At 37.8% G+C, this 26,164-nt stretch overlaps 2 protein-coding genes across 2 annotated transcripts in view; one reads left to right on the forward strand and one right to left on the reverse strand.

The window, feature by feature from the left end:
* LOC133648076 (glutamate receptor 3-like) overlaps window positions 1–23,626 on the forward strand; it is a 106,974-nt gene extending 83,348 nt beyond the window's left edge. Inside the window, exons 12-13 of the mRNA XM_062043855.1 lie at window positions 6,642–6,889; window positions 21,323–23,626. Of these exons, the coding sequence (XP_061899839.1) occupies window positions 6,642–6,887 (246 nt within the window). The 3' untranslated portion in view covers window positions 6,888–6,889; window positions 21,323–23,626. The remainder of the gene's footprint in view (window positions 1–6,641; window positions 6,890–21,322) is intronic.
* The window catches only part of LOC133649042 (glutamate receptor 3-like), a 540,266-nt gene that overhangs the window by 169,799 nt on the left and 344,303 nt on the right, over window positions 1–26,164 (reverse strand). The gene's annotated exons all lie outside the window — the stretch shown is intronic.

Here is a 26,164-nt window from a genome sequence, read left to right on the forward strand (position 1 = left end):
TAATAAGGTTGCTTGAATCAAATTAAAAATGTCGAAGACCTACACCCACCATCAAAAATACAAAATGGTTTGTTCTACCTGGATAACGGTGAACCTAACTCTAAACACTTCACTCGAAATAAACGTCATAAAAGCTCACCTTTAAGCATTCACATTAAACACCAACATTTAGGCGGTGGTGTAAAATAAAGGTACAAATATTTTTCAATCTGTTTGTGGCAGCGTAGGAGAAAGTTATGTACACGTTTCACTTGAGTGTTCAACTTTAGCCTAAACCTGCAACATGTTCAATATATGAATGTACAACTGTTGGTTTATGTAAAACTGTTTGTTTATTTTGTTGACCAGTGACCGGATAAAAAAAATAAAAATAAATAAATAATAATAATAATAATAACAAACTTGGTCATCTTATTGGCCCTAATTCCGGTGCATTTAAAGACCCTTGAATAAAGTTACAAACTTAGGTGTCACCCGCTTTTTTTAAAACAGGAGTAGACTTAACTCCCAGGAGTTGTACTAATAATAATATCATAATGAAAGTTCAATAATAAGGTTGCTTGAATCAAATTAAAAATGTCGAAGACCTACACCCACCATCAAAAATACAAAATGGTTTGTTCTACCTGGATAGCGGCGAACCTAACTCTAAACACTTCACTCGAAATAAACGTCATACAAGCTCACCTTTAAGCATTCACATTAAACTCCAACATTTATGCGGTGTAAAATAAAGGGAAAAATATTTTTCAATCTGTTTGTGGCAGCGTAGGAGAAAGTTATGTACACGTTTCACTTAAGCATCTTATTGGCCCTAATTCTGGTGAATAATACAAACTTAGGTGTCACCCTGTTTTTGTTTTTTTAAACAGGGGTACACTTAACTCCCAGGAGATGTACTTAATAATAATATTGGTGTATTTTTATTAATGACTCGTATTATCCACTGATGATAATTCTATTTGTAGAACAAGATAGGATAGACTTTATTTACTACACAAAAAAATGAGAAATGATGTGGTTGCAGTGCAGATGTCATATAATGTAACACAAGTAAAACGTAATACAAAAAACAATGACTAAAAATTTGTAATCATAATAACACCACTATTTCCACCTATATACACAATGCACACTAAATGATTGCACTATGTATAAAACATTATTTGACACGTATTGCACACTGAGCGAAACTTTTGCACATCAACTAATCTCTATTTTACACTCTGAATTCAAGTACAACTTGGCAGATTTATAATCATAAATAAAGTGAATATAGACCGATGATATGTTTATTTAAATGCATATGCTAGTCACTTTATATTGAATTGGTTTGCTTTTTTTTTTACAAAACAAAACCAAGTGATTTCAGGGGTTTATCTAGCCATTTTATAAATACGTTTATGCAATATTAAAAAAGTCAAAAACCTAATTAAGGTTTTTACATGTCTTAAAACAATAATTCAATGCAATAATTAGTTTTTTTTAGTGCATGTAAATATACCAAGTTATGTGTGTATAAAGCAGCGATGTTGGGTTGAGGGTGGGACGGGGGCCCATTAGGAGTCTTATGTATGGGAGACCGGAATTTGGTGCTTGCGGTTACTTGCAGTTGAGCCGAGGCTCTGTTTTCCCACCACAGGAAGTCAGGGAGTGTAATACACTTAATACTTAACCCTCTGAGATACAAGAGAGGCCTCAGTTTACATTAGGGTTGCCAACTCCCGGGAAAAAGAAAGTAAAGTGATACCTTGCCCGATTATTTGTTGCCTTTTTTTGTTCGTGTGAAAGGAGTTTTATAATACCCGCTAAGGTTGAAGGGAGGCAACTGGATTCTTCTTGTTTGTTGAAGAAGTTTCAGAAGAGTCCAGTTGAATTGATTACACATTTGTGGATTATATGACCTTATAACTGACAATCTACACACATTTTAATACTGTTTGACTTCAACCAGAATTTAAAAAGATGTGCAGGTTTTAGAATAATACAAATATATAGCAAAAAAAAAAAGTTCGATAATATTTAGTTTTTGTGCAAAATAACAAAAGTAACTGAATGGATTAAATATGTTTCTTAAATAAAAGTACACTACCGTTCAAAAGTTTGGGGTCACCCAAACAATTTTGTGGAATAGCCTTAATTTCTAAGAACAAGAATAGACTGTCGAGTTTCAGATGAAAATGATCTTTTTCTGGCCACTTTGAGCGTTTAATTGACCCCACAAATGTGATGCTCCAGAAACTCAATCTGCTCAAAGGAAGGTCAGTTTTGTAGCTTCTCTAACGAGCTAAACTGTTTTCAGATGTGTGAACATGATTGCACAAGGGTTTTCTAATCATCAATTAGCCTTCTGAGCCAATGAGCAAACACATTGTACCATTAGAACACTGGAGTGATAGTTGCTGGAAATGGGCCTCTATACACCTATGTAGATATTGCACCAAAAACCAGACAGTTGCAGCTAGAATAGTCATTTACCACATTAGCAATATATAGAGTGTATTTCTTTAAAGTTAAGACTAGTTTAAAGTTATCTTCATTGAAAAGTACAGTGCTTTTCCTTCAAAAAAAAGGACATTTCAATGTGACCCCAAACTTTTGAACGGTAGTGTATGTCATGTTTAAAGGAGAACTGCCCTGGATTTGGAATTTTGCCTATCATTCACAATCCTTATGAGAGACAAGGAGACATTTGTTATTCTTTTCATTCTAACTTGTAAAAATCAGATTGTTCTTGGTGGCTGGCAATGCAGATAATGGGAGCAAACCATACTGCCTCTAAATCACGTTAAAAATGCATCCAAAAAAATACTTCCTTTACATTTCGTAACCAGTATAAAAACTACGCTGGAGCGACATTGTTATTGTAAGATCAAACACAGAGAAACTGTTTATCTAGCGTAGTAACACATCACCTTGGGACGGCATGCCATGATTAGAACGCAGCCGCGTTTGTTTCCGGAAGTACATTTGTTGCCGGAAGTCGGAAGTGCGTAGCTGTGGAAAAGGAAATAAATGCGCTGAAGAAAGAAGTTTGGTCATTCTTAAAATGACCAAAATACAGTACTTATTGTACATATTACATATTGTTATGAACGTGACTGTTACTACATTATATACTGTATGTACATGCAGTGTGTATATAAAACGGAGGATTTTGAAGTTGTTTTAGAGGGTTTTAAAAGCTACGATGGTGACTCCCATTAGCTGCATCTTGCAAGATTTTTGTATGATCTTTAAAATTCTAAATAAAGAAAAATGTGTTCTTGTCTTTCATAATAATTGTGAACGATAGGCAAAATTCCCCAAAAAGTGCAGTCCTCCTTAACTTACAACAGAATGGAAATAAATGTATTTCTTTCCAGACATACAGTATATACTGCTTAACTTTAAAAAGTAAAAATTAAGTGTGCAGCTTTATGATAGATCACATCTCCAATGTTTCATCACAATGAAAACTACTTTGAAGAAAACAAAGGAGAGCTTAAATAGTTGTATTTAACTATATTTATTCAATGTCCTTGAACGTTCCCTTCCGTGGTGTGGTCGTCTTTATGTCGTAATATGTGGTAATATGTCATTGAATAGAAGCTTAATGTCTGAATTGAACACCCAACAAATACTAAGTTACCATCACAAAGTGTAGTGTCACCATCACAAAGTGTAGAGTCACTATCACAAAGTGTAGTGTCACTATCATAAAGTGTAGTGTCACCATCATAAATTGTAGTGTCACCATCACAAAGTGTAGTGTCACTATCATAAAGTGTAGTGTCACCATCATAATGTGTAGTGTCACCATCACAAAGTGTAGTGTCACCATCATTAAGTGTAGTGTCACCATCATAAAGTGTAGCGCCACCACCATGAAGTGTAGTGTCACCATCACAAAGTGTAGTGTCACCATCAGAAAGTGTAGAGTCACTATCACAAAGTGTAGTGTCACTATCATAAAGTGTAGTGTCGCCATCATAAATTGTAGTGTCACCATCACAAAGTGTAGTGTCACTATCATAAAGTGTAGTGTCACCGTCATAATGTGTAGTGTCACCATCACAAAGTGTAGTGTCACCATCATTAAGTGTAGTGTCACCATCATAAGGTGTAGCGCCGCCACCATGAAGTGTAGTGTCACCATCACAAAGTGTAGTGTCACCATCAGAAAGTGTAGAGTCACTATCACAAAGTGTAGTGTCACTATCATAAAGTGTAGTGTCACCATCATAAATTGTAGTGTCACCATCACAAAGTGTAGTGTCACTATCATAAAGTGTAGTGTCACTATCATAAAGTGTAGTGTCACCATCATAATGTGTAGTGTCACCATCACAAAGTGTAGTGTCACCATCATTAAGTGTAGTGTCACCATCATAAAGTGTAGCGCCACCACCATGAAGTGTAGTGTCACCATCACAAAGTGTAGTGTCACTATCATAAAGTGTAGTCTGACCATCATAAAGTGTAGTGTCACTATCATTAAGTGTAGTGTCACCATCATAAGGTGTAGCGCCACCACCATGAAGTGTAGTGTCACCATCACAAAGTGTAATGTCACTATCATAAAGTGTAGTGTCACTATCAAAAAGTGCAGTGTCACCATCACACAGTGTAGTGTCACTATCATAAAGTGTAGTGTCACCATCACAAAATGCGGTGTCACCATCACACAGTGTTGTGTCACTATCAAAAAGTGTAGTGTCACCACCATGAAGTATAGTGTCACCATCACAAAGTGCAGTGTCACTATCATAAAGTGTAGTGTCACCACCATAAAGTGTAGTGTCACCATCACAAAGTGTAGTGTCACTATCATAAAGTGTAGTGTCACCATTACATAGTGTAGTGTCATCATCATAAAGTGTGGTGTCACCATCACATAGTGTAGTGTCACTATCATAAAGTGTAGTGTCACCATCATAAAGTATAATATCCCTATCATAAAGTGTAGTGTCACCATCACAAAGTGTAGTGTCACTATCAAACAGTGTAGTGTCACCATCACACAGTGTAGTGTCACTATCACAAAAATTTGTGTCACAATGATGAAGTGTAGTGTCACAATCATAAAGTGTAGTGTCACCATCACAAAGTGCTGTGTCATCATCACACAGTGTTGTGTCACTGTCACAAAGTGTAGTGTCACTATCAAAAAGTGTAGTGTCACCATCACACAGTGTAGTGTCACTATCATAAAGTGTAGTGTCACCATCACACAGTGTAGTGTCACTATCATAAAGTGTAGTGTCACCATCATAAAGTATAATGTCCCTATCATAAAGTGTAGTGTCACCATCACAAAGTGTAGTGTCACTATCAAACAGTGTAGTGTCACCATCACACAGTGTAGTGTCACTATCACAAAAATTTGTGTCACAATGATAAAGTGTAGTGTCACAATCATAAAGTGTAGTGTCGCCATCACAAAGTGCTGTGTCATCATCACACAGTGTTGTGTCACTGTCACAAAGTGTAGTGTCACTATCAAAAAGTGTAGTGTCACCATCACACAGTGTAGTGTCACTATCATAAACTATAGTGTCACCATCATAAAGTGTGTTGTCACCATCATAAACTATAGTGTCACCATCATAAAGTGTAGTGTCACTATCATAAAGTGTAGTGTCACCATCATAAAGCTGGACACATTATGTTTACGTTTAACAAAATCAAAAAGTTGTTTTGAGGTCAAGAGAAGAGAGCAGAGTTGCTTAGTAGAGTAGAGTAGCTAAGCTAGCACGTACCTTTAAGGCCTGATAGTCGCATGTAACTTCCCCGTCGGACAACAACGATCCACAAACTTTCCCAAGTTCTTCTTTTTTTACAGAAAAATGTAATTGCGGTACAAAGTCACATTCGGAGTCTCAATTGCCAGAAACTTTGCAGTTAGCTTAAGCTAGCTAGCTGCTACTGAACTGACTGACTATCTGCAATTAGTGAGACAGGTGGACGGTCAGCCACTCTGACATCGATTAGCTTAGCCTGCGGAAGACTGCTTTGAAGACTGTTGTCATGTGATGCAATTTTTAATTTTACAGACATTTTTCATTCTCCCGGTAAGAACAAATACGGTACAAAGTGCGTCTACTAACAGCTCAACGCTGAACGGCTGCTTTTTGTTCCTAAACACGGGACGGTTGGCAACCCTAGTCCACAGAGACATGATGTCCGCCTACGCTCACGGGGTTAAACTGCAAATAGTAAAACTCTGATGAATACATTTTTACTGAATATGTTTGGTCGGTAAACAGCAGCAAAATGGTTTGATTTGATCATCTTCTCTGACTGTACTGTATGACAATGTTGCCTTAAGAGTTATACGTACATGTCGCTAAGGAGACAGGGATGTTTAGAGCTGTCGACCTAAGCGACGCTGACCAGCTTCCTAACATGGTCAAGACTAGATCTAGACGGTAGCTCTAAGAGACCATTGACAGTCAGATAAACCTTTAATAGTCTTGTTTAAAGGGAAGTTCTACTAGATGAACATGTTTTATTTTAGACTCTAAAGGCTAAGAAAGATTGTAATCTTGTCGCTTGTATTAATAATCTAGCATCAGTTTTAAAAGTTGATAGTCTGCAGGCTGCTTATTGCGATCGCTCCACTCCGAAATGCTTAACCATGTTCTTGACTTCCCCCACAGGACAAGACAAGCGCTCTCAGCCTAAGCAATGTGGCTGGGGTCTTCTATATTCTGGTTGGAGGGCTGGGGCTGGCCATGATGGTGGCACTTATAGAGTTCTGTTATAAGTCACGGCAAGAAACCAAACGGCTGAAATTGGCCAAAAGTGCCCACAGTTTTAAGCCGACTCCCCCAACCAACACCCAGAACTTTGCCACATACAGAGAAGGCTACAATGTATACGGAACAGAGAGTGTTAAGATCTAGAGGTAGGTCACCCCTCTTTACCGTGCTGCGTGGGCCGGGGAGTGTTGAATCATTTAGCTCCCTGTCCTATCTGTTTGCTTCGGTTACTCATGTGCATGTTGCTGCTGCTTGTTGGGCTTGTTTGCAAATGTCATGTTGGAAGAAATAGAACACAAAAGCCGTCCTAGACACAAAAAACAAAAAAAATCACAGCCTTTGCATGTGCTTTTTTTTAGCATACACCAGTGTTTCTTTGGGACGCCAAAAAAAATCTGTTTCTCAGCTATGGGCCGCCATACTTGCCAACCTTGAGACCTCTAATATCGGGAGGTGGTGGGGTAGGGTGTGGGGTGGGGGTTGGCTTGGTCGGGGGTGGGGAGGGGGTGTTGGGGGCGTGGTTATTTACAGCTAGAATTCACCAACTCGAGTATTTCATATATATATATATATATATATATATATATATATATATATATATATATATATATATATATATATATATATATATATATATGAAATACTTGACTTTCAGTGAATTCTAGCTATATATATATATATATATATATATATATATATATATATATATATATATATATATATATATATATATATATATATATTTATTTTATTTACATAAAAGAAATACTTGAATTTCAGTGTTCTGGCGGCTATCCATTAGATGGCAGTATTGTCCTGTTTAACTTCTCCGTTCATGATGAGTATATCATTTCGGCCACCGTGTTCACTGGAGAAGTCTGTTCTACATATTTACAGGCAACATACACCTTCCCCTTCGAACTGTCCTGGATGAACTGAAATTCTTGTTTCCATTCGTTTTGGAACTTGCAAGCGTATTTCTTCATCTTGCTCGTCGACGGCGTCGCCATGTCTGTAATTTCCTCGTTCTTCTGCTTCGTCTCCTTGTTGTGTGCGCAGTTGTGCACTCTACTCTCTAAAAGCCCTCGATGTTATGACGTCATTGGGCAGGCAAGCTGTTTATATTGTGGGAAAACGGACGTGAGAACAGGCTGTCCCCACTCAGTCTCAGGTCCGCATTGAGCTGGAGGGGGCATGGCCTCCAGCTCCGGCTGAATACCGGGAGTTTGTCGGGAGAGGCGCTGAATACCGGGATTCTCCCGCTAAAAACGGGAGGGTTGGCAAGTATGTGGGCCACAGCGGTACTCAGTTGTAATACACTTTTACACCACCTGTGGCAGTAATGACAATATCAAACCAGAGTTCTGTACAAAGGGCCAATAAACAACAGGCGCCATGACTGCTACACTGCAAAAAGTCAGTGTTCAAAACAAGAAAAAAAAATACAAAAATGAGGGGTATTTTACTTGAACTAAGGAAAATTATCTGCCAATAGAACAAGAAAATTCGGCTTGTTAAGACTTTCCAAAACAAGTAAAATTAGCTAACCTCAAATAACCCAAAAATACCTTAAAATAAGTATATTCTCACTAATAACAAGTGCACTTTTCTTGGTAGAAAAAAAAAAAGGAGACCTTTTTGCTCAATATGTTTAAAAATATTCTTAAATGAAGTAAATGCTAGTGCCATTATCTTGACATGATGATATGCGCTCGGCATCACATTTCTTCAAACCAGCAAGCTTATACTAAAAACTAGTTTATTGTTCTTAATGGAAAGGCAACAAGGCAACCGCTTGTTACTCTCGGGGTCTCCTAGCCGCTCAGGCAAATCATATTGTCTAAAAATGCATTTTTCCATCGATAACATGACATCATCGCGCAGGGCCGGCCCGTGGCATAGGCCGTATAGGCAAATGCTAAGGGCGCCGTCCATCAGGGGGCGCCATGCCAGTGTCACAAATGTTGGAGAAAAAAATAAAAAATAAAATAAAAAGTTGGTACAATTATTTCTAAATACAAAAAATAATCCCATGTTAATTAAAATGCAAAGTAAAGCCTATTTAATAGAAATATTATTTGTTACAACATTACGCCCGATAATCATAACATAACATTCTCATATAATATGTTGATTTGCTTTCTTTAAGTAAAAAAAAAAGGTCAAAGACAAAGCTATTCGGTTTCTTGTGAGTATATACACTTCACTGCCGATGTGGGGGGGCGCCACCTAAAATATTGCCTAGGGCGCCAGGTTGGTTAGGGCCAGGCCTGTCATGGCGCCAAGTGCGTGCTCTTTCAGTCAATTAGTGCGCATATATACAGCCCGGCCCTCGGCCAAACATTTTTTAATTGTAATTTTGAGGAATTAACTGAATGTGCATGAATTATTTCTCTTCAAAATTGTTTGAAATGTCAAATGTTTAAATATTAACTGTCAGTTTACTGTACTGTGCCAACTGTACTACTATATGAGTACGTATTTTCTATTGTTTCATTGAAAATAAAACAGCAAAGTCCATTTGGCTGTCATCTGTTTTAATTATGAGACACAATTGTGTCTCACACAATTTTTTTTCATGCTTGAAATAAGAAATTATTACTTTAAAAAAGTAGTTTTATACTTGTGAGTGTTGATGACACAGGTTTGCAACAGTTGATGATCTAGTTTCAAGCATGTTTTACTCAATATAGGTCATAAAATCTCAGCAACAAGCTGTAATATCTTACTGAGATCATTTAGGACCAAAACCCTTAAAACAAGTAAAACACTAACATAAAATCTGCTTAGTGAGAAGAATTATCAGACAGAAAATAAGCGAATATCACCCTTATTTGAGATATTTCATCTTACTTAGATTTCAGTTTTTGCAGTGTACCAAGGACGTGTTAAAGTTAAAAGTTAAGGTGCCAATGATAGTCACACACACACTAGGTGTGGTAAAATTATTCTCTGCATTTGACCCATCATCCTTGATCACCCCTTGGGAGGTGAGGGGAGCAGTGAGCAGCAGCGGTGGCCACGCACGGGAATCATTTTTCTTGATTTAACCCCCAATTCCAACCCTTGATGCTGAGGGCCAAGCAGGGAGGTAATGGGTCCCTTTTGTATAGACTGCAAAAACTGAAATCTAAGTAAGATTAAATATCTCAAATAAGGCTGATATTTGCTTATTTTCTGTCTGATAAGATAATTCTTCTCACTAAGCAGATTTTATGTTAGAGTGTTTTACTTGTTTTAAGGGTTTAAATGATCTCAGTAAGATATTACAGCTTGTTGCTGAGATTTGATGACCTATATTGAGTAAAACATGCTTGAAACTAGAATATCAACCGTTGCAAAGCTGTGTCATCAACACTCACAAGTATGAAACTGCTTTTTCAAAGTAATAATTTCTCACTTCAAGCATGAAAAAAAAACATGATGCTGAGCGCGTCAAGATAATGGCACTAGCATTTACTTAATTTAAGAATATTTTTCATCATATTGAGCAAAAAGGTCTCTTTTTTTTCTATCAAGAAATGTGCACTTGTTATTAGTGAGAATATACTTATTTTCAGGTATTTTTGGGTTCATTGAGGTTAGCTAATTTTACTTGTTTTGGAAAGTCTTGACAAGCCGAATGTTCTTGTTTTATTGGCAGATAATTTTCCTTAGTTCAAATAAAATACCCCTCATTTTTGTATTTTTTTTTCTTGTTTTTGAACACTGCCTTTTTGCAGTGTAGTCTTTGGTATGACTCGGCCGGGGTTTGAACTCACGTACCGATCTCAGGGCGGACACTCTAACCACAAGGCCACTGTGCGGCTGTGCATCGAATTTATGTCGTTTTGACGTTTGTTTTTCTGACGAAATAAACCAAAAATAATGCATCTTTATATAGTTCTAAACATACTCCAGCTCATACACTTACAACATAACGGGGGTCCCCAAACTTCGGCCCGTGGGTCGGTTACGGAAGTCCCAAGTTAAAAAAAAAACTGTAAAAATTGTAATATATATATTTTTATTATTATTTTTTAAAATCTGTCCTATCTAATCCATTTTCTACCGCTTGTTACTCTCGGTGTCTCCTAGCCGCCCAGGCAAATCATATTGTCGAAAAATATTTTTTTTCCGATCGATAACGTGACATCATAGTGCGTGCTCCTTCAGTCAATTAGTACGCGAGGAAAAAAAAAAAATTATATATATATATATATATATATATATATATATATATATATATATATATATATATATATATATATATATATATATATATATATACATATGTACATATGTATAATGTTCTCTACTCATTGTTGTATTTGAAAGTGCAATGCTTTGCAGCCAGTAGCACAGCCTTTGAAGGAGCATAGCTATGGGCAGTGTAGTATTCTGGGTTGGAGTCAATAACCAGGCGAGGTGACGAAGTTACGTCTCTTTACTTCATACTTTAGAACCGACTCCCACACTTGCCGTCAGGGTGCGCAATACAACGTAAACCGTTGGCCAACCAAAAAGTAACCACAGAACACAATACGGTATAGTGTTCTGTGGTTACTTTTTGGTTGGCCAAGCGGACGTGACGACAGGCTGTCCTCACTCAGGTCCGCACGGACCTGGAGGGGGCGTGCCTTAAGCCCGGCTGGAAATCGGGAGAAATTCGGGAGAATGGTTGCCCCGGGAGATTTTCGGGAGAGGCACTGAAATTCGGGAGTCTCCCAGAAAATTCGGGAGGGTTGGCAAGTATGCAACTCTGTATCAAACAAACAGAGGAAGTCCGGAGTTAAAGTCATAGAGGAGTTTATTAAGCGCAAGAATTATGACTAAAGTGGTGAAGTTGTATTTTTAATTTCCACTTTAATTGTATTGACGGTTCAAAAAACATTTTCAATATACATTTAGTTTATTTATTTCAGCACAAAATAATTGCATATAAAAAAACAATGTTGTGAGTTATTTATGAGTCCCTTCTTATGCATTATATTTGGTCTGTACTTATTTTTCAAATCAGCCTGACCTAAGCCTAAGATTTATGTTAAATATATAATATTTGTGATCATATCATTTCAAGAGGTTGTAAACTGTAAATAGGTTAAATATAATTATTGAATAGGATTAAAATCAAGTGTAAGATTACTAATTCAGTGTTAACAGTTGAGTGGGTCCCGGGCCCCTGGGTAGTGGAAAAGTTTTCCCCCGTGGTCAAAAAGGTTAAGAAACTATAACCATAAACTATAGTGCCTCTGGCTATTTGGAAGGCTGAATGATAGTTTACAGACATGTGTTGTGACTCTCTAGTACAGTGGAACCCCTAAGGTGGAACACAATTAATTCCAGAATGATGGTCGAACGATTAAGTCAACAAATAAGTCAGGCCACTAAAATCAATAGACCCTGTTTACCAGGGAGCAACCATGTTGCATCTGTTTTGCTTTGGTAATTGCTATGCAAACCTTGTATCAATACATCCACATAATCAGAAAAAGCCTTAACTAAAAGCTGAACACAAATCAATGTTTTGAGAATGGAAGACAATTTGCACCACAAGCATTTGAGTGGGAATCATTCCTAATCGAGACAAGAACACACATTCTCTTTTTGGCGCATTCTAAATAGGGAAAAACTGCTCACATGAAGCAGCTAACAATGTAGGTTTGATTGATTGATTGAAACTTTTATTAGTAGATTGTACAGTACAGTACGTATTCCGTACAATTAAACACTAAATGGTAACACCCGAATACGTTTTTCAACTTGTTTAAGTCGGGATCCACGTAAATGAATTCATGGTAAATGGGTGATGGGGATGCATCTATTCGGCTTATACAGTGCATCCGGAGACTTTTCACAGCATTTCAATCTTTCCACATTTTGTTATGCTACAGCCTTATTCCTAAATGAAATACATTCATAGTTTTGTTTTTTGAATATATTGGCAAAAATTTCAACAACAAAAAAAAAATCATTATGGGGTATTGTGTGTAGAATTTTGAGGACAAACAATTATTTATTTTTGGAATTAGGCTGTAACATGAGAAAATGGGGAAAAAGTAAAGTACTGTGAATACTTTCCAGATGCACTGTAAATCCCTCTGTTGGCAAAAGTAGTGTTCGATGTTATGTGCTCTGTGCAATCAATGTTCCCAGAATATAAGTTCAGGTAATAGTTAAAATGACCAAAATACTGTAAATATTACATGTTGTCATGAATGCGCCTGTTACTACATTGCATATATAGTACATGTATGTAAAACCTTGTTGGAGGTTATTGGATGGTTTTAGAGGGCTAAATAGGCGAAATAGGTAAATCCCCATTACCTGTAATGTTAGCCGCCTCTTGCTAGCAATTTTTTTTTCCAATATTTGAAACGCACAGAAATAAGAAAGTAGTATTTTTATTTCACATAAGGCTTGTAGATGATGTGAAATGTCTTTACAACCTCTTAGTGGCCACATGCGTGGACAGCACCTTTTAGCTCTTATTTCCAAAATTGTGTACACTACTGAATTGGGGTCTTATGCCGACATATGGACACTTATACTGCCATCTGGTGGTGTCAGAAGAGTATAACATACAATGGAATTTGGGAAAAAAAAGTGTAAAAATTAAAATTTGCATGTCACTACACATGTAGTACACGTTTGTGTACTTATGGACTAAGTACATCATGTTAAAAGATGATTTTTAGTTTTTATTCTAATTAGGGTCCAATAAGCCCAAATAGCAAAGAGAAATTAAAAAAAAGCATGTAAACAAACAGCTTGGGCCTTAAGTGACACAATGTGAACACAAGCAAATAGTCCAAATCAAGATATGCCATTAATAGTTTACATTAGAGTGTCTGGCCTGAGATCGGTAGGTCGTGAGTTAAAACCCCGGCCGAGTCATACCAAAGACTATAAAAATGGGACCCATTACCTCCCTGCTTGGCACTCAGCATCAAGGGTTGTAATTGGGGGTTAAATCACCAAAAATGATTCCTGGGCGCGGCCACCGCTGCTGCTCACTGCTCCCCTCACCTCCCAGGGGTCGATCAAGGGGGATGGGTCAAATGCAGAGAATAATTTCGCCACACCTAGTGTGTGTGTGTGACAATCATGGGTACTTTAACTTTTTATTTAATAGAATAATAAAATGACAAGGAAGGGGGATTCATATGGCCCCATTCGTCAGGGTTTGCCTGACACATGAAACATGACGAATTGCGGGGGGGTGCACTATACACTTTAGCCGCCAGATGGCGGTAGTGTTCTGAATGTCTTAAAATGTGTTTTGAGGCAATTCCAACTTTTGACCAAAGGCTTCAGTTGCTATGTAGAGTGGCGCTTTCCACCATTTTCAGCAGACTGCGTTGCAAAAAGATTACCCCCCTCCTCTCACGCGACAACCATGATAAACACTCTGAATTTATTTCATCCATCTATTCTTTCATTCTCAAAATAATCATACTTATCTCAACATATGAAATATGACTTACCGTATTTTTCGGAGTATAAGTCGCTCCGGAGTATAAGTCGCACCGGCCGAAAATGCATAATAAAGAAGGAAAAAAAACATATATAAGTCGCACTGGAGCATAAGTCGCATTTTTGGGGGAAATGTATTTGCTAAAAGCCAACGCCAAGAATAGACATTTGAAAGGCAATTTAAAATAAATAAAGAATAGTGAACAACAGGCTGAATAAGTGTACGTTATATGACGCATAAATAACCAACTGAGAACATGCCTGGTATGTTAACGTAACATATTATGGTAAGAGTCATTCAAATAACTATAACATATAGAACATGCTATACGTTTACCAAACAATCTGTCACTCCTAATCGCTCAATCCCTTGAAATCTTATACGTCTAGTCTCTTACGTGAATGAGCTAAATAATATTATTTGATATTTTACGGTAATGTGTTAATAATTTCACACATAAGTCACACCCCCGGCCAAACTATGAAAAAAACTGTGATTTATAGTCAGAAATATACGGTAATTTTATTGTGATTACTTATGGAGTATATTGTGAATAAATTGAGAACAGGAAGTGAACAAAAGTTTTAGCAACTGTTATGTAAAAGAAAAGGGGTAGGATTAAATAAGCTCTGCTTCTTTCCTACTCCTTTTCGAACATGTTGAAAAGAGAAAATGGAAATTGTGATGTATTATGTTGTATGCGTGCATGTTCGAAATCAACTCAAACTCAAACATTGACCCTAGGAATGGGGCCATAAGAACCCCTTCCCTACTGTAAGTATAACGTATTCATCTTTCTGAATGACAACAACTGATGACCGAGCACAAATCGGCTTTTTATTGTCGTCTACAAAACAGCGCTGTTCGGCAACTCTTCTATTCTCTCGTTTCTTGTGTTTTTTTCTTCTTCTCTACCTTAGGTTGATATCTGAACATAAGAGGCAACGAATTGACTTTAGTCTCCGCAGTATAATCCATTTAACTCGTTTCTTTGCTCGTAATTATGTCTCAAAATTGTAGGCTTTAAAATGTTACTATTTTGTGGCAAAGGCGTATTATGAGGCAAAAAAAAAAAAACACTGCGGCATATGATTTTTGTGTGCAGCTCGAATGCTTTGAATGTGTGAGCAGCCAAGCGACGAGTTTAATTATTAATTAGAAATATTGACTGCTGCAGCATTCACAATGAACACCTCCCTGGGAGACTCTTTACGAAGCGCTGTCCCACCTTCCCTGTGAAACCGCAAGCAAAGCGGCCATCCCGCATCACAAATTGGGGGTAAACACTGTTAAACACACAGTTTAAATTGTTAGTTTTGGTTTCAACTGGATTGTTTACACATTTTGTCCAGCCTAATAATGATCTACAACAAATATATCCTTCCTCGCACAAATGGCACAAAGTAGAACATCAAGGGACTACTATTGATGTGATTGCAGCTTTTCAGTTTGATGATATTAACAAAAAAGAAATGCTATTTGCCATAACTAAACCCACGGAGATAAGAAGTAAACGAGTGCTGATAATTAGATAACAGGGAGTCGTTCACTGATGGGTGTTTTTTCCCCATCCATATTTTTCTAACAATACCAAAAGCGCCCAAAATGAATACCGTATTTTTCGGAGTATAAGTCGCACCGGAGTATAAGTCGCACCGGCCGAAAATGCATAATAAAGAAGTAAAAAAACATATATAAGTCGCACTGGAGTATAAGTCGCATTTTTGGGGGAAATGTATTTGATAAAACCCAACACCAAGAATAGACATTTGAAAGGCAATTTAAAATGAATAAAGAATAGTGAACAACAGGCTGAATAAGTGTACGTTATATGACGCATAAATAACCAACTGAGAACGTGCCTGGTATGTTAACGTAACATATTATGGTAAGAGTCATTCAAATAACTATAACATATAGAACATGCTATACGTTTACCAAACAATCAGTCACTCCTATTCGCTAAATCCGATGAAATCTTATACGTCCAGTCTCTTACGTGAATGAGCTAAATAATATTATTTGATATTTTACTGTAATGTGTTAATAATTTCACACATAAGTCGCTCCCAAACTATGAAAAAAAACTGCGACTTATAGTCCGAAAAATACGGTAATAACAATGTGTCCCGTGAAAAAGCGTCCGATCGTAACTCTCTAATAACTAAAGTTCCTTGGATGAATAATGGAAACTCACTACACCGGTATGTTTTAGCGCTTTCATGGCGAGTTTACTGACACATACAGTATAAGTAAGAACTTTACACTACTTTATATTAGAACTGGCAACAGCGGGGAGATGAATGTCCCATAACAAGAAGATAGAGGAAAAGAAGAAGCTTATCGACTACGGTGTCGACACGGACTACAAAGGCAGACTCGCACAAATTTTCAGGACTTATGCAGATGCCAAATACAGATCAGCAGGTACCAGAAGGTAAGACAAGTTGCTTTTGCATAATATTGCAAAACAAAATGCCAGATAATATGTCTTACCTTATACACACACAAAAATAATACTCGTATGTTGAAGCACAGTACAATTCATCAAGCGGTGCGGCTTCATAGCTTACCAAAGTCGTACTAAAACATTTTGATAGATTTTTGAAGCGCCGTGTGTAATGTTCTATATTTTCAGTGGAACATACACAATTTTGGTGTAGTTTACTTGAGTCATATTGCAGTCTACACGTATCTCTTATGTCTACTGGTCACACTTATCATTAGACCATGTACCAAATAAAATAGCTTTGAGGTCGGTAAGCACAACCAAAATTATTCCGTACATTAGGCGCACCGGGCTGTAAGGCGCACTGTCGAGTTTTGAGAAAATGAAAGGATTTAGGATAGCTCAACTTCCCATTGCAGTCATGTTGATCTTCTTCAGACCACAGACTAAGTCTGCATTAACATCGGCTCTGCTGATGGCGGTCAATCATGTAATAATCAAATTACAACAAACAATTCATTCTAAACAATTGATTAATTAAATATTATGCCCAGTGGAAGCAAAAACCCTACCACAATCCCCAAATATATACGATAGATGTGATATAAGATTTTTGTGAATGTTGTTAATGTTACCGTTTTTTCCGTTTGCTTACACACAATTTTACTAACGGTGTGTCTTTTTTCAAAAGGATTCACACACTTTTCCAAACACCACATTCAATTTCCATAATTCCTAGATCAGTGGTTCTTAACCTTGTTGGAGGGTACCGAACCCCACCAGTTTCATATGCGCATTCACCGAACCCTTCTTTAGTGCATACTTGCCAACCCTCCCGGTATTCAGCGCCTCTCCCGATAACCTCCCGGCAGAAATTTTCTCCCGACAAACTCCCGGTATTCAGCCGGAGCTGGAGGCCACGCCCCCTCCAGCTCAATGCGGACCTGAGAGTGGGGACAGCCTGTTCTCACGTCCGCTTTCCCACAATATAAACAGCTTGCCTGCCCAATGACGTCATAACATCTACGGCTTTTAGAGAGTAGAGTGCACAACTGCGCACACAACAAGGAGACGAAGCAGAAGAACGAGGAAGTTATAAACATGGCGATGCCGTCGACGAGCAAGATGAAGAAATACGCTTGCAAGTTCCAAAATGAATGGAAACAAGAATTTCAGTTCATCCAGGACAGTTCGAAAGGGAAGGGGTATGCAATTATGTTGCCTGTACATTTTGTACAACAGACTTATCCATTGAACACGGTGGCCGAGTCATGAACGGAGGAGAAGTTAAACAGGACAATACTGCCATCTACTGGATAGCCCCCGGAACACTGAAATTCAAGTATTTATTTTATTTATATGTATAATAAAATAAATATATATATATACATATATATATATATATATATATATATATATATATATAGCTAGAATTCACTGATATATATATATATATATATATATATATATATATATATATATATATATATATATATATATATATATATATATATATATATATATATATATATATATATATATGAAATACTTGAGTTGGTGAATTCTAGCTGTAAATATACTCCCCTATTAACCACGCCCCCCGGCCCACCCCCGACCACGCCCTCAGCCCCACCCCCCACCTCCCGGTATTGGAGGTCTCAAGGTTGGCAAGTATGCTTTAGTGAAAAATAAAAACGTTTTTTTTTTCAAATTCGAGGCAAAGTTATATGTTTTTTTACTGGTGCACAAAATGAACCGTGCATGAACATCACCTTACTCAAAGAACAAAACCAACACAGTGCATGACCTCACAACAAATGACACACCTGCAACTCAGTGTGACATCTGCTGATGCCTTTGAGAGACCAGCTCAGACATGCGTGGCTTCACCTTGGCAAGTGCCACTCTCATGTCATTTTAAATGATAAATGATAAAATACAATTATTTATTTATTTTCACAGCAAAGTCTGTTCCTTTTCTTCATTTTCCACCCAGACTTACAATACTAGTACACAGCTCATGAAAAACAATAGTTTTTGTTATTGTCATTGTAAGTGGGCCAAAACATTTATATTAGAAAATAATCTCATGGAAATGACAGCTGTCATTTGATTATAATAATAAAACATTTAATTTGTTATTTAGTCAGTTTTGGGACAGGTGTGCTCACATGTGCTCCACTGAATGCTCAAGGAGTTTTTGTGTTTGCTCACGCATATGGAAAATTAGACGGAACATTGTTTGAGGGTATCCATAATACGCCGATAGGGAGACATTTTTATTTACACAATGAGTCGGGTGTGTCTTGACCTCCGCGGCGGAGTCTCCACCGAACCCCTAAAGCCGACTCACCGAACCCTTTGGGTTCGATCTAACCCAGGTTAAGAACCACTGTCCTAGATGATTTGCAAAATGACACACTTTGGTCAAAACATATGCCCATTCATCAAAATAAAGCAAGCATCTGTAAAAAAAAAATTCAGTTTTATTGTCATCTCACTCACAGACTTCAAATGGTAAGACACTATTGGGGTGACTTGCCCAGAACAGTGATAAATACAAAACACATTTGTAAAAAAACAAAACTATTTTACTATATGAAATCACATGTTTGGGGCATTTTGCCCGACCTTTTTAGCATTTGTGATGAATGATTACTGTAACTTGACAAAATATATTGGCAAATCTACAGCAATCGTCATTGTATACTTTGAAGTGGGCCTATACTAAAGAAACAAGGAAGTCACAATCTTCGTTCAATGAATGTTCTGCAATTTGTCGTCCCCAAAGTAAGAACTGAACTGGGCAAGAAAGCATTTAGGTTTTCAGCACCGAAGGCTTGGAATAACCTACAATCGAATCTTCAACTTCAAACCCTTGTTACATTAAATGAGTTTAAAGCTTCTGTGAAAGGATTGCAGTCTACCTTGTCTGTATGCACATGTGTCATGTGAGCACGTTTTAATGTTGTAAATTTGATGTTTTATGTGTTGTTTACTGTTTTTAATGTAACCTTGCTGCTGCCCCCTTGGCCAGGTCTCCCTTGGAAAAGAGATCTTTGATCTCAATGGGATTTTACCTGGTTAAATAAAGGCTAAATAAAAAATTAAAAAATATACGTAAGGACCTAAATGGAAAGTAAAAAGTAAGAACTGCTCAACATTGATGCTGCAAACTGCAAATGTGTATTTTTACCACAGTCAGGTAAAGTAACATATCACAGTCAACAATGACCTGCAGTACACATTAAAATCTAAGACAAATTAAAAAGGTTTGACAAAAATTCTGGAGATAAATATAAATGACATTTTAGAGTAGGGGTGTCAAACTCAAATACAGAGTGGGCCAAAATTTAAAACTGAACAAAGCCGTGGGCCAAGGTTGACCAAATTAACATTTTAATAGGGACCCAAACAAGTTTTGCATTGAATATTGAACAAGCAAGGCTTATATAACTTTATAGTGACATGCAAAATCGAGTTTCTAATAATAATAATAATAATTAAAAAATATCAATGGCATATCAAATACAATTTAAATAAAGATTGAATGCCTCTTTTGTATTTGCAGCCTTCTGAGGTAAATATCAACATTAACTTTTTCCACAGGCTAATACATTTGAAAATAAAATAACAATGAATAAACCAACCATTCAGGACTTTAAACTGCTCAGTTTGCAACACACTGATCTAATCTGATGTGCCCAAGCCAGATACCTTTGCATCTTTTCTTGGATGCTAGTTCATTAATGTCGGGGCTCAGGCTTTGAGCTGAGGCAACCTTCATTATCGAACAAAGGTGTTCATCAGTCACTATATCTCGTAGTCCACCCGAACCACAGTCTTGGGCGCGTGCCTTACAGGCACTGCCTTTAACGTCCTCTACGAGCTGCCGTCACGTCCGCTTTTCATCCATTTTAACAACGTGCCGGCCCAGTCACAAGATATGTGCGGCTTCTGTACGCGCACACACGTGAATGCAACGCATACTTGATCAACAGCGATACAAGTTACACTTTGGGTAGCCGTATAAACAACTTTAACACTGTTAGAAATATACGCCACACTGTGAATCCACACCAAACAAGAATGACAAACACATTTCGGGAGAACATCCGCACTATAAACACAACAGAACAAATACCCGGAACCCTTTGCAGCACTAACTCTTCCGGGACGCTACAAAATACACCCCCCTCTACCACCAAACCTCGGCCCCCCACACACACACCTTGTAGCGTCCCGGAAGAGTTAGACTACATGTGCAGACTTAGGCAACAGCAAGGTTTGAAAAAAAAAATCTGGAGATAAAGATGTGTGTATCACAATCCTAGTGTGTGTGTAAAGAGTGAAAATGTGTGTATCACAGTCGTTATATGTGTGCAAGATGGGAAGGTGTGTGTCAAGCATTGTGTGTAATATTTCGCAAAAACTGTGAAGCAGAGTCTATGTCTAATATTAGGCAAATCTGCACAGTGGTTTTGTTTACTGTGTGTAGACTTGTGTTAACTGTGTGAAAATGTCAAATTTAGTGTGTAAGCAATTGGTAAAAACTGTAATTGTATTCCCCTCCTCTGCATATCTCTGGGAAAAAAACAAATGTTGTCTTGTTTGCACAATATTTGTACACAAGATCACCTGACATGTTTGCTTCTGCCTTGTATCATGACACAGGTTTAGCCAACGTTCCCATCGTCCCGTACAAATGTGATTAAATATATATGGAAGGACCGGATAGCGAGAATGGAGCCAAAATCCTTTTTCGGGGACGGACTTCGGGCATGATGATCTGCAAAGACGACACGACCGGACCGGTTATGGGAAGAGCCGATTTTTCCCCCTCCTCTCAGTGCCTTAAGGAAAGTCCAATCAATGCAACGCGTTCACAACGATATTGCTTTTTTTTTTTTGCTCGACAGTCACACAAAGGAGAAGAAGTGAGGGGTCAGTTAAGAATTAGACGTATAGAAACACATGTTGACGTGAGAGAATTAAAGCCATCATTTGCGACCCCAAGCACATTTTGAAGTGCCAGACAGAAGATGAATCTTTACGTGACGAGGATCTGATTGGTTTCTTGTATGAGAAGATTTCGCCTCATCCTCCTGCTGCCAGATTTTCACTGGTTAAATGTATTCAAATGTGCTCTTTGTATGTCCTCAGTGCACTGCCAGACACTGATTATTACACTATTAGCTTTTATACTGTCGTGATACACTCGCCCGCCCTCTTTTAATTGATTCATCTTTGAGAAATGCCATTTAAAACTGTTCCGAGTGTGTTTGTCGCACTATTTCGGTGCTGCTGCCCCACACCACAGAACCAGGTCATGACACGCACTTCCAATACTGCCAAGTGTGTTTGTATGTGTGTGTGTGTGTGTGTGTGTGTGTTGTTCACATCAAGGCAATCATGCTTGAAATACACTATATTGCCAAAAGTATTTGGCCACCCATCCAAATGATGAGAATCAGGTGTCCTAATCACTTGTATAAAATCAAGCACTTAGGCATGACTTGTGAAAGAATGGGCCGCTCTCAGTGATTTCCAGCGTGGAACTGTCATAGGATGCCACCTGTGCAACCAATCCAGTCGTGAAATTTCCTCGCTCCTACATATTCCAAAGTCAACTTTATTATAAGAAAAGTGAAGAGTTTGGGAACAACAGCAACTCAGCCACCAAGTGGTAGGCCACGTAAACTGACAGAGAGGGGTCAGCGGATGCTGAAGCGCATAGTGCAAAGACTTTCTGCACGGTCAGTTGCTACAGAGCTCCAAACTTCACGTGACCTTCCAATTAGCCCACGTACAGTACGCAGAGAGCTTCACGGAATGGGTTTCCATGGCCGAGCAGCTGCATCTAAGCCATACATCACCAAGTCCAATACAAAGCGTGGGATGCAGTGGTTCCATCTTGCAAGGTAATGGACCAGTCTGGGTTTGGAGGTTGCCAGGAGAACGCTACATTTTTCGGACTGCATTGTGCCGAGTGTGAAATTTGGTGGAGGAGGAATTATGGTGTGGGGTTGTGAAAGGAACTTTGAATGCTCCAGGATACCAAAACATTTTGGACAATTCCATGGGATGGCACTTCAAGTTCATATGTGAGTAAAGGCAGGTTGCCAAACACTTTTGGCAATATAGTGTATACTTGGCATATATTGTGCGTAGGAAAAAAAACCCACGTAAGGTTGCCCACCCTCCAAAAGATCCTCTTTTTTACAAGGAAGTAAAACCAAAAAAAATAAAAATAAAAGGCAAGATAAACTTCTGAATCTAACTAAAAGCAAACAGAAATGGCTTTCAAACTGTGCTATGTGGTCTATTTCATCAGTGTATTTTTATATTTTCTTTCACCTTTTACAATGAACTGTGCTTTCATTTTGGTTTCCTTTCAAGAGCATTACAGTGATTGGGGATTTCACTTTGTAAATTAAAAAACAAATAAAATGTGGCACCAAGGAAGGAAGCTTAATTAGCACATGTCCATATTGCTGTAATCATTTATTTCCCAAAAGGCTGTGATTCCATAGGATTTAGGAAGATACTTATTCAATCACCTAATACTATGGGTAAATAGTTTTGTAAGTAAAAAAAAAACAAAAACAAAAGATAATGTGAAGAAAATGTCGAGATGTATAAATTTAGATGAACTATTTATATTACATGATGAAAGTTTTTTTGTTTTTTTTTAACAATAAAATGCATGTAATGCTTGATGAGCTCTACAACTCAAAATCTGACCTTAGAGTAGAAATTCAGCCCTCTTTTTTTATTTATTTTTTTTAATGTAAAATTAGTTCCACCTTTTTCTTTTGTGTAAGACTCACCCTTCTGAGAAAAAAACAAAACAATATTACCAGGCATAGTAGTGGGTGCAAAAGAGCAAAAGATGCATGCATAATTTACCGAACCTCATTAGTGAGGCGCTGTACAGAGAATTTTAATACATTTTGTAAATAAAATGTACAGAAAGGTTCCTGTGTTTGTGTCCGTGTCATTAAGCAATTTGTCAACATCAAAGTGGCCTGGTCATTGGAATTCCGTACACATGTTCCAAGGTTTTTACCGGGAAAATCAAGCCGCTTGCCTTTATTCTAACAACAGGGACTCTCTGCCAAAGACACAGATGCTATTAACATATTTGCACATCAGGACCAACAAAAGACCAACATCAGCCATATCTGTCTGAAGGAAGAAGGAATGCACTTTTTATCTGGAATGCAAGAATGACAAAAAAGATAATTGCACATACGCTGCAATGGCTCTATCAGGCTAGCAGTCCCTCCGTTAAAATCCTTAGGTGAAGTGTGTCTCTCTTTACTAGCTTCGTCGAAGCATGTTGCTTTTGTAGCTGTTTCAGCAGATTTGAATTGCTGTTTTGGGCAGTAGATAGGATCTTTGATCCAAGGCACAACTTACATTTAACTAAAATTGTATTTTCTTTGTGCTCGACAAAAGAAAAGTAGTGAGAATATCTCCATGTTAAGAAACTCGGCTTCGGCTCCGCCATGTCTTGCTAGTAAACACAGACACGCCCCCCCCCCCCCTCCCGGCCCACACACACACACGCACACACACACAGCGCGTGACGCGCCTCTTCCTTGTGACACAGGAACATGCAGAAGGACGACACCGCAGCAATAAAACACACTCAGATCTTCCTCAGTTTCTAGCCGATACTACATAAAAAATAGTGTAAAACAACTCAGTAAAGCATCATGTTGTAACGGTAACTGAGTTACTGAATATAAAAAATAACGCGTTAGACTACTACAAACGTAGTTACCGCCGAAAATAACGGCGATACAGTAGTAACGCGTTAGACCCAACACTGCATATGATGCAGCTATTTTCCTTTACTAGCAGAATAAAACTATGGTGGTATATTTTTACCAAATTGTTGAATGAATGCAAAATAGGCCAAGGACAAAACATGTTAGTTTTTTTTCAAGATATACCGTATTTTCCGGACCATTATAAGGCGCACTGCCGATGAGCGGGTCTAGTCAGGTATATTTTCATACAAAAGGCGCACCGGATTATAGGGCGCATTAAAGGGGTCATATCCTTATTTATTTTTTTCTAAATTGAAAACATTTCCTTGTGGAGTGGAAAAAGTGTCAAATGATGGAGCTAACTGTTTTATTGACATTCAGACTGTACTTAAATCAATAACGGAGCAGCATCTCCTCATCCGTGGCTCACCAGTGCAATAACAATGTGTCCCGTGAAAAAGCGTCCGACCGGAACTCTCTAATAACTAAAGTTCCTTGGGTGAATAATGGAAACTCACTACACCGGTATGTTTTAGCGCTTTCATGGCGAGTTTACTGACAGATATAAGTAAGAACTTTACACTACTTTATATTAGAAATGGCAACAGCAGAGGATGAATGTCCCATAACAAGAAGATAGAGGAAACGAAGAAGCTTATCGACTACGTTGTCGACACGGACTACAAAGGCAGACTCGCACAAATTTTCAGGACTTATGCAGATCCCAAATACAGATCAGCAGGTACCAGAAGGTAAGACAAGTTGCTTTTGCATAATATTGCAAAACAAAATGCCAGATAATATGTCTTACCTTATACACACATGAATAATGCTCGTATGTTGAAGCACAGTACAATTCATCAAGCGGTGCAGCTTCATAGCTTACCAAAGTCGTACTAAAACATTTTGATAGATTTTTGAGCGCCGTGTGTAATGTTCTATATTTTCAGTGGAACATACACAATTTTGGTGTTGTTTACTTGAGTCATATTGCAGTCTCCACATATCTCTTATCTCTACTGGTCACACTTATCATTACACCATGTACCAAATAAAATAGCTTTGAGGTGTGTAAGCACAATCAAAATTATTCCGTACATTAGGCGCACCGGGCTATAAGGCGCACTGTCGAGTTTTGAGAAAATGAAAGGATTTTAAGTGCGCCTTATAATACAAAAAATACGGTACTGTAATGCTAGTAATAATGACATTTTTGAATAGTTGAATATAAATAATAAACAATTTCTGCTAAACTGCAGCATAATCTTAGCTGATTGGTAAACACACCCTCGTCCCTACAGGAGGACATGTGACTGCAAGGTCAGGTGCACCTATTTCATAATATTCATTTTAGCAGCGTCTCGTCAGCTTGGATGTAGCTGAACTTCCCATTGCAGTCATGTTGATCTTCTTCAGACCACAGACTAAGTCTGCATTAACATCGGCTCTGCTGATGGCGGTCAATCATGCAATAATCAAATTACAACAAACAATTCATTCTAAACAATTGATTCATTAAATATTATGCCCAGTGGAAGCAAAAAACGCACAACAATCCCCAAATATATACGATATATGTGATATAAGATTTTGTGAATGTTTATTTACATATCTTAATTGTTTTCAAACGGTGCCTGTACAACAGCAGTAAAACGTCCAATCAAACAAAACGGAAGTCATCGTCATGGAACCGCTAGCTTTAGAAGCTAGCGTTTTAATGAGCTAAGCAGCCTCAATA

This window comes from Entelurus aequoreus, linkage group LG04 (assembly GCF_033978785.1).
Source record: "Entelurus aequoreus isolate RoL-2023_Sb linkage group LG04, RoL_Eaeq_v1.1, whole genome shotgun sequence".
Lineage (NCBI taxonomy): Eukaryota > Metazoa > Chordata > Actinopteri > Syngnathiformes > Syngnathidae > Entelurus > Entelurus aequoreus.